This window comes from Neophocaena asiaeorientalis, unplaced genomic scaffold, assembly GCF_003031525.2.
Source record: "Neophocaena asiaeorientalis asiaeorientalis breed wild unplaced genomic scaffold, Neophocaena_asiaeorientalis_V1.1 scaffold721, whole genome shotgun sequence".
NCBI classification, from domain to species: domain Eukaryota; kingdom Metazoa; phylum Chordata; class Mammalia; order Artiodactyla; family Phocoenidae; genus Neophocaena; species Neophocaena asiaeorientalis.
The window spans coordinates 185,664-195,613 of NW_020175365.1; the positions used below are offsets into that span (position 1 = coordinate 185,664).

Consider the following 9,950-nt stretch of genomic DNA (forward strand, 5'->3'; position numbering starts at 1 on the left):
ATGAATACGTTATGTTACATGGCAAAAGATGCCTTGCTGATGTAATTAAGGTTATGGATTTTCTGACTGGGAGAAAACCCTGGATTATCTGGGCAGCCCAATCTAATTACATGAACCCTTTCAAAAACAGAGAACTTTGGCTGGAGGAAGAAGAGATGAAGAGGAGAAAGAAGGAGAAGTCAGAGAGATTCCAAGCCAGTGAGACAGAGGGGGCCATGTGCAAGGAACAGAGAGAGGAGCTAAGGACAACACTCAGCCCACAGTCAGTGAGAGTATAGGGACCTCAGTCTTACAACCACAAGGAACTAGATTTTGCCAACAACCTAAATTAGCTTGGGAGGTGATTCTACCCCAGAGTCTTTCCATAAGAGCCCAGGCCAGCTAACACCTTGATTTTGACCTTGTGAGACCCTGAGCAGAGAAACCAGCCAAGCCAATCTGGACTTCTGATGTAGAGAAACTGTGAGGTAATATATTTGGGTTGTTTTAAGCCACTACGTTTGTGGTAAATTGTTATGGCAACAATAGAAAACTAATACAACTGTTCACGGATTTTTTTTTTTTTTTGGTGTTTACTTTTCCTTGTATATTTTGCTGTTCTCTTTTAGTTTCTTTTTTTTTCTCCTGGTTTTATCGAGATATAATTGAACTTCAGTTTCTTAAGTGGATACTCCATTTACATATTTTAAGTTTTTCTTTCAATAAATAAAGGCATTTAAGCCTATATTCCTCTGAGAACCATTTTATCTAAGACCCATATATTTTCCAATAAATATTCTCTTTTTTGCTAATTCCTAGATATTTCTTAATCTTATATATTAAGATATAGAGCATGGTATAAATTGGTTTTTAGAAATTCCAGATTAAAAGGTATATCTAGTATAGGAAACTTTTTTTTTAGCTTTAAAAGCTTTTATTGTTATACAGAAATGCATGTGTATTTAGAAGATACAAAAAGTGAAAAGAAAAATAATCAACTGGAATCCAGCCACCTAGAGATCATTTCTGTTAACATTCTGATGCATATCTTTCCAGATGTTCAGAGAATGCCTTGGCATATAACTAACGCACTAAAGGCATTTTATCTAATTCATTTTAACTACTGTACTCAGAACCATAAACCCTCTCACAGGCAAGCTACATAAAGTTTTGGGTAGTCTCCATTCTGTTCCTCAGAAATATGGCCGTCCACTGAGGATGATCAAACACGGGCTGAGTGATGGTGGGGATGTTGTGGAAACAGCAGGACCATGTGGGGAGAGCTCAGGATTGGAAAGACCAGCGCCTAAGTCCCAGCTCTGCCTCCTGCTGTGTAACCTGTGCGCCCTCAGCATCTGTAAAGACTATCTCACTTGAAGGACTACGTGAGGTAAGCAGAATGCCTCACACTGCACTCTGGCTCTAATATCCTGCATTCTGGTGTGGCACAAAGGAGGTGAGGCAAAGGGAGGGGAACAAACCGCTGAAAGCAGAACAGAAAGCTAGGAAAGTCCTGAAGAGATGCTAGTAGACCAAGGGGGTCCCCAAAGCAACTGGCAGCATCTCAATGGCCCCTGCTCTTGCCATCCTACTCTCTGAAGGGAGAGGGTCCACCAGCTGGCAGCAGAGGAGGACACTGTCTCCCAGATGAGAACACTGAGGGAAAATCAACTTTGAGGGCAGGAGATCTGGGCTAGGCTCAGCCACCCAATTTGAGATATTCTCTTTGTTCCTCCTTGATCAGTAAGATCATGTTTGATACAGGGTTCTCCCTATGCTCCCCTTCTGTCTGGCACCTTTCAATCTGCCAATCCCTACCTCCAGGCATGCTAATGCAAACTTAAATTATTAATAGTGTCCATATAGATATCAACTTTTACTTACTTAAAATTCAAAAAGGCTTAAGCCTTTAAAAACCTTACTTTAAGAAGCAGAAAAATGACAAATACATGTCTGCTAAGAGATCCTTTTTTAAAGAGGTCATACATTCATATATTCTAAAATATGCCTTGAGGTTTTATGAACTCACTCCAGTTTCTTCTCCTATATCCACAGAAAAGTAAGTTCACAATGATGTCCCAATCAGGAGTTGGATATATGTACTAAGCAAGGGAAGTGAATTGACATAGTTTGTCAAAAAAATTGACAAAGATTTTTCAACAAAATGGTTAACACCAAAAACATTAAAAATTAACCTTTACTTTTGTGATCTAGAACAGCCAAATTCCTATCTCACTCCATTAACTTACATTTAAATATAGTGCTCTTAAGAGTATGTGTTTTTTGGGGACTTCCCTGGTGGTCCAGTGGTTAAGACTCATGCTCCCAATGCAGGGGGCCTGGGTTCGATCCCTGCTCAGGGAACTAGATCCCCCATGCCACAACTAAGAGACCGCATGCGGCAACAAAGACCTGGTACAGCCAAATAAATAAATACTTAAAAAAGAGTATGTGTTTTTAGTAAATGAAGACATTTAATAAATGAAATGAAAATAAAATAATCACTGAGCCTTCAAAATCTAACAAAGACATAAAAATTTACCTCTTTACTCTTAAAGTTAAACCGAGAAAATAGAAGTGACAGAGAATGTGAGAAAGAAATCTATAGCTCTTGCCTATGCTAGTTGATCCAGCACATGGAATTTAAAGTCCAAACAATGGCAGCCTAGATATTATGAGATGGCAATTTCTTACATACATATGTCCATATTTAAACCCTTACATTCAAGCTCATAACTGAATTCTGCAGTTCTGGTGCCCCCTCAGGGGGAAACACTTATAATGGAAACAAATGGAACAGTGACTAGTGGGAATGAAATGATTTCCAAGAAACTATGAATGAATGGAAAACATCGAAAGTATCTGAATTGTTTTACTTTTTATGTCTTGTTTAGAAATACGCTGAGAGGGCTTCCCTGGTGGCGCAGTGGTTGAGAGTCTGCCTGCCAATGCAGGGGACACGGGTTCGAGCCCTGGTCTGGGAAGATCCCACATGCCGCGGAGCAACTAGACCCGTGAGCCACAATTACTGAGCCTGCGCGTCTGGAGCCTGCGCTCCGCAACAAAAGAGGCCGCGATAGTGAGAGGCCCGCGCACCACGATGAAGAGTGGCCCCCGCTTGCTGCAACTAGAGAAAGCCCTCACACAGAAACAAAGACCCAACACAGCCAAAAATAAATTAATTTTAAAAAAATTAAAAAGAAACACTGAGATACTGACCTGTAAGATGTAGAGAATGACAGCTGTCAGTCCAACCCAGCTGTGCAGACTATACATATTGGGGATGTTCCTGGCATTGTGGAAATCAAAAACAGCCACCAGAGAAATAATTGCAAGAATGGCAGCAACAGCGTTTAACCCTGCATGGATGGATTTCATCAGGAGCTTGCTGCATTTCCAGGTCCATGGCAGTCTGTATACGATGATGGCTAAAAAGAGACAAAAGTGGACAGAATGTAGCGGTGCTGTTTTTTTAATCAACACAAGATGAACAGTTCGACACAGTGAACACTGCCTTTTGTGAAACCCTTTTCTCATGGCTTCTGCTTCCCCCCTCTTCCCTGCCTCTCAGTGGTTCCTTCTTGGGCTCTTTGCTGGCATCTTCTTTATTCCCAACTTATGAACGAATCTTGCTGCCTCTCACGCTTAGTCCTAGGATTTTTTCCTCTCTCTGCTCTCTCTCTGCGTGATCTCATTCACTCTTTCATTAAAATGCTACCTGCATGGTAGGGACTCCAAAATTCTCATCTCCAGCCCAGAACTTTCTTCTGAACTCCACACCAACATAATCCAATGGCTTCTTGACATATCCATATAGATGCCTCTCAAATATTTTAAACTCAACATGTCCAAAATGAAATTCTTAATCTTATGATCTGGTTTCTTCATATAAGTGTCTTAATTTGACAAGAAAAAAACGGACTAAACAATAGAAAAATATGTGCGAAGATTTAAATAGACAAAGTATATCCAAGAGTATAGCTAAGTATTTCACAAAAGAGTATATCCAAGTGACTAATAAACATAATAAAGATATCAACTTCATTGGTCAACAAAGAAATGAGAATACCTCTACCACATATCTGAATGGCTAAATATGGAAAATACTGAGTATTGGAGAGGTTGTGAAACAATCAGAACGCTCATGTTCTGCTGATAAGAGTTTAAATGAGAACAAACACTTTGGAAAACTAGCAGCATCTACTTAAGCAAAACATATGCATACCTTATGATCTAAGTAATTCTACTCCTGAGTATATGCCCCAAAGAAGTTTATACATAAGTTCCCCAAAAGACAAGTACGAGAATATTATTACAGCACTATTCATTGTAGCCAAAACCTGGGAACTTCCCAATGTCCATCATTAAGAGATTGAATAAATAAATTGTGATATATTCACACCATGGAATAATATACAGCAAAGAGGATGAATGAACTAAAACTAGAACTTCACCCAATGATATGGACCAACGTATAATGTCAATGCCAAGAAACCAGACATAAACAAGTATATACTGTATGATTCAATTGATATGAAGTATAACAACAGGCAACACTCATCTCTGCAGTAAGAAAAGTCAAGATATTGGTTGCCCTTGTTAGGAAGGGGTATAGCAACTGGAAAGGAATTCACGAGGGATTTCTGGGCTCCTGCTAATAATCTGATTTTCAAACTAGGTGTTGGTTACATAGGTAATCACTGAGGGAAGATTCATTAAGCTATATATTTATATGTATACTTTTCTGCATGTAGACTAAACTTTAACAAAAAGATACTTAAAAAGCTTTTTTTTTTTTTTTTTAGTGTCCTGGCTTAAGCAATAGGTTATATACCCACCTCACCCAGCATGCAATTAATTTTTTTTAACATCTTTATTGGAGAATAATTGCTTCACAGTGGTATGTTAGTTTCAGCTTCACAACAAAATGAATCAGTTATATATATACATATGTTCCCATATCTCTTCCTGCTTGCATCTCCCTCCCTCCCACCCTCCCTATCCCACCCCTCCAGGTGGTCACATAGCACGGAGCTGATCTCCCTGTGCTATGCGGCTGCTTCCCACTAGCTATCTACCTTACGTTTGGTAGTGTATATATGTCCATGCCTCTCTCTCGCTATTCAGCAGGTGCAGACTTTTCCCCGGACTCCCTCCCGGCTAGCCGCGGTGCACTAACGCCCTGCAGGCTGTGTTCACGCTGCCAACCCCAGTCCTCTTCCGGCGCCCCGACTGAAGCCGGAGCCTCAGCTCCCAGACCCGCCCACCCTGGCGGGTGAGCAGACAAGCCTCTCAGCTGGTGAGTGCCAGTCGGCCCCGATCCTCTGCGCTGGAATCTCTCCGCTTTGCCCTCCGCACCCCTGTTGCTGTGCTCTCCTCCGCGGCCCCGAAGCTCCCCCACTCCGCCACCCCCAGTCTCCGCCCGCAAAGCGGCTTCGTAGTGTGTGGACACTTTTCCTCCTTCACAGCTCCCTCCCGCTGGTGCAGGACCCATCCCTATCCTTTTGTCTCTGTTTATTTTTTTCTTTTGCCCTAACCAGGTACGTGGGGGGGTTTCTTGCCTTTGGCGAGGTCTGAGGTCTTCTCCCAGCGTTCAGTAGGTGCTCTGTAGGAGTTGTTCCACGTGTAGATGTATTTCTGGTGTATCTGTGGGGAGGAAGGTGATCTCCGCGTCTCACAATTAATTTTTGTTCTGAAGACAATATCCTGCCCCAACCCACCCTCATTCCACTCCTTCAGTCCATGTCAGGAAAAATTTAGATATCTGGAAATATATGGCGGATTGAAAATGTTTAAAGAATACTTCCTTGGAAAATGGATTCTATTATATCAGCAGTGAATCATGTATATTTCTTCATTCCAGAAGAGAAGAAGCAGACACTGCTGCTGCCTTTTCCTTTCAAAGACATTTATAATTTGAATATATGAAACTTAATTGGATCATAAAAATGTAAGATTATCTTGTCCATTTTCAGGCAGAAACACAAAAAACCTACAAAGATAGATGTGAATTCAGCCTCTTTAGAGCTTTCAGCACAAGATGTCAATCTTCCTATTATTTGGTTCCATTCCAACACTTGACAGGCCTCACCATTAGGACAGTATTCCTTTTATGTAATACAAATTCTGAAGGACTACCACTTACTAATTTTAGTGCATATATGTCTATCTTATAAATGTTGATTGATTATATTTCTTTAAGGATATGGAAACTTTGTAGACAATCATTTCTATATTCAACAAATTTTTTCAAACCATTTAATACAACACCTTAAAAGGTACATTTTGTTTTTTTGGCTGTGCTGCACATCTTGCGGGATCCTAGTTCCTCGACCAGGGATTGAACCCTGGGCCCTGACAGTGAAAGTGCCTGAGTCCCAACCACTGGACCACCAGGGAAATCCCAAAAGGTACACTTTTAAAAGCTAGTTCAGGGAATTCCCTGGCAGTCCAGTGGTTAGGACTCAGCACTTCCACTGCCATGGCCTGGGTTCAATCACTGGTCCGGGAACTGAGATCCTGTAAGCCCTGCCACATGGCCAAAATAATTAATTAATTAATTAATTAAAAATAAAAGCTAGTTCAAGGCCCCTTCTCATCCCTACTTCATCCTCTTTGAAGGCAAAAATGTGTCTTGCTGTTTCTCCTTGTATCCCCAGAGCCTAGGACAGCCCTGGGCTCAAAATATGTATGCAGCTCCATTAGTATTTTTTTTTAACTTATTTTGAGATACTGTAGATTTACATACAGTTGTAACAAATAATACAGAGAGATCCCATATACTCTTCACAGTTTCCCCCAGTGGTAACATCTTACATAACTACAGTATAGTATTACATCCAGGAAATTGACGTCAATATAATCCACTAACCTTTTTCGAATTTCAGTAGTTTTATTTGTGTGTGTATGACGCTTAAGTTTTTGTTTTTGTTTTTTTTGCGGTACTAGGGCCTCACTGCTGCGGCCTCTCCCGTTGCGGAGCACAGGCTCGGGACGCGCAGGCCCAGCAGCCATGGCTCACGGGCCCAGCCGCTCCGCGGCACGTGGGACCCTCCCGGACGGGGGCACGAACCTGCATCTCCCGCATCGGCAGGCAGACTCTCAACCACTGTGCCACCAGGGAAGCCCTAGTATTTTTTAAATAAATAAATGTAAAGCACTTTCTGCAGACTGATCAAAGTCCAGAAATCAAATTAATGTCAACTCTAACACTGTGGTTTCCCCTCCTCATGCTTTTCCTCCTCTGATGACTCAGCGGCACACCCTATATGATCTAATGGGTTTTTTGGTTTTGGTTTGTTTTTTGCATTTTAAATTATTTTTATACTTAAAATTATATCATGAACATTTCACATTATCATTAAATTATCCTTGAAAACATGAATTTAAGGCCTGTACAATATTCTCATACATATTGGATTTTCTAGATAATAATCAATTGTATGTTGACATACAATTGACATATAGATTATTTCCAATATTTACTAACTTCAACAAAAAGTTGAAGTAAAATAAATTTCACTGTCATAATTATATGATTCTTTAGTTTTTAAGGAAAGCAAATGCCTCTTTACTCACAGACTTAGTAACCTTTTATCTACACAATCGAGTTTTTTTGCAATCAATTTGTGATCAGGCAGTAGTAAAATTAAAATCTACAAAATATTAAAACCTAATAACGTGGGGCCTCCCTGGTGGTGCGGTGGTTAAGAATCTGCCTACCAATGCCGGGGACTCGGGTTTGTGCCCTGGTCCAGGAAGATCCCACATGCTGCAGAACAACTAAGCCCGTGCGCCACAACTACTGAGCCTATGCTCTAGAGCCTGCAAGCCACAACTACTGAGCCTGAGTTCCACAGCTACTGAAGCCTGCGCACCTAGAGCCCATGCTCCACAACAAGAGAAGCCACTGCAATGAGAAGCCCGCACACCGCCACAAAGAGTAGCCCCCGCTTGCCACAACTAGAGAAAGCCCACGCACAGCAATGAAGACCCATCGCAGCCAAAAATAAATAAAATAAATACATTTATTTAAAAAACCCCAAGGGCTTCCCTGGTGGCGCAGTGGTTGGGAGTCCACTTTGCAAGGTAGTAGGCACCATGCTAAGTGCTTTACAGGTTTACATTATAATCCTCGACTCAACTGTGTGAGGAAGGTATGGTTATTATTACCATCACACAGAGCAGGAAGCCGAGGCACAGAGATGTGAAGTACTTTGCTCAATATCATTTAGTCTTTTTAAATTAATATCACTGTTGTTATCATCATCGTGGTCACCATCATTATATCCTCCAGGCACCACCCCAGGGGAAGGAATCTTAGATGAGGGAACTTGAACATCCACATGCGAAAAGGAAATACTCAGGATGTTTGCTCAAATAGCAAATTATAAGCAATAAATCACAACAGCTTTTCCTCCCCAATCTGGGTCATATTATATCAAAAACTTCCAAAATCAAAACTAACCTCAGATGTTAGAAATCAAGAATAGTTATCATGACTGAGGAGAGTTACAGGGGTTACCAAGGGGATTCTGGGGTGCCTGGAATGTTGTTTCATGATGGGTACATGAGTGTGCTCATGTGATAAAAACATGTCACTTATGATTTAGGTACTTTTCTGCATGTATGTGGTTCTTCAATTAAAAGTACCTTAAAAAAGTTGCCCAAAATTCATAGACAACTATGCTCCCAGTGAAGAATTTTCACTCTTCTCAATACTACAGGCACCACAGAGAAATGTGTCAAATTTCCCAAAAAACTGAAGTCTACCCTCTTTGAGTGTCAAAAGTTGACTTTTAAACTTTTCACATTTACTCAAATGTTCTTCAAATTGGTTGCACACTAGCTTTCCTTCTCTAGCACTAGCATGAGTGGAACACAATTTAATCTTTTATTGACAGTTTGGGGGTTATCAACAAAACACACTGTCCTATTACTATAAGAGAAAGCCCCTAGGAACTTTCGAAGCAGGAGAGGTACTTGCCTCTGATCCAAACGGGCCCAGACAGTTACGTTTCTCTTTCAGTCCCTGGGTCTAGTGTAGAATTTTTCTATCTCCTCTTTTAGTTTCTTGCTCAGGTTAGGGTGCCTGCCTCCAACCTCTCCCCTCCATCAGCCTGCATTATCTATTATTCCTACCTGTTTTAAGTTCTATTTAAGTTTATAAACTTTTATGATGGCAAAAATTTTAACATCTGTTAAATCTGGGCGATGAGTACATGGGGATCTGTTATATTATTTTCTGTATGGTTGAAAGAGTTCATAATAGTTTTAAAGTTACAACAATATTTCTGTAAGCTTGCAAACCCAATAGCCAATTAGTCTCAACTGCTAAGTAGGCAGCTTGTGGAAATCTCAGCGGCTCTCATAGAAGTGAGGCATGGAGTTTTCAGCACCTATCCTGGCAACAGAGAAGTTCTGTGGGGTAGCTGACTATGTTTCAAAATGCTCTCTGGATAGATGGAGGATAACTGCAAAATGCTGCATTTGCATAAGGTGTTTACATGCTTTTTAAAATGCATAAGTAACCAAAATACGGTGGACTTCAGGAGAAAGGGCAACCTTAGCAAATCAACCACATTTCTTAAACAAGTAGCTCTTCTCAACAGTAGTATAAACTGCCTTGGAGAGTGGAATTTAAATATTTCTTGCTTCTTTGGCTTGGCACTGACCTAGACACCATTCCTGAGGTTCAGTGAGAAGGAAGAAAAAGGTCTCATAAGCCCATGAGGAGGGAAAATGCTATCAAACAGCTACTTGTGACTGAAACAAGGGTTTTTCTGTTAGAGGCCCTAGTTGTCAAAACCATTTTCGCCCAGAAAATGAAGGGAAACGTGAACACATATAATGTGAAAAATACATTTTAAATCTTTCTAAAAGAAAAATTATTGGTGGTGGAACATGCTATTGTGATAAACTTAGGAAGGAAGGAAGGGAGGAAGGGAGGAAGGGAGGGAGGGAGGGAGGGA

At 40.8% G+C, this 9,950-nt stretch overlaps 1 protein-coding gene across 2 annotated transcripts in view; it reads right to left on the reverse strand.

Moving 5' to 3' along the window:
- CYBRD1 (cytochrome b reductase 1) overlaps nt 1-9,950 on the reverse strand; it is a 36,282-nt gene that overhangs the window by 16,831 nt on the left and 9,501 nt on the right. The window contains exon 2 of one of the 2 annotated variants that reach the window (XM_024765705.1): nt 3,199-3,407. The exons of the other annotated variant lie outside the window; for it this stretch is intronic. Within the exon in view, the coding sequence (XP_024621473.1) occupies nt 3,199-3,407 (209 nt within the window). The remainder of the gene's footprint in view (nt 1-3,198; nt 3,408-9,950) is intronic. 2 annotated transcript variants of the gene reach the window in all.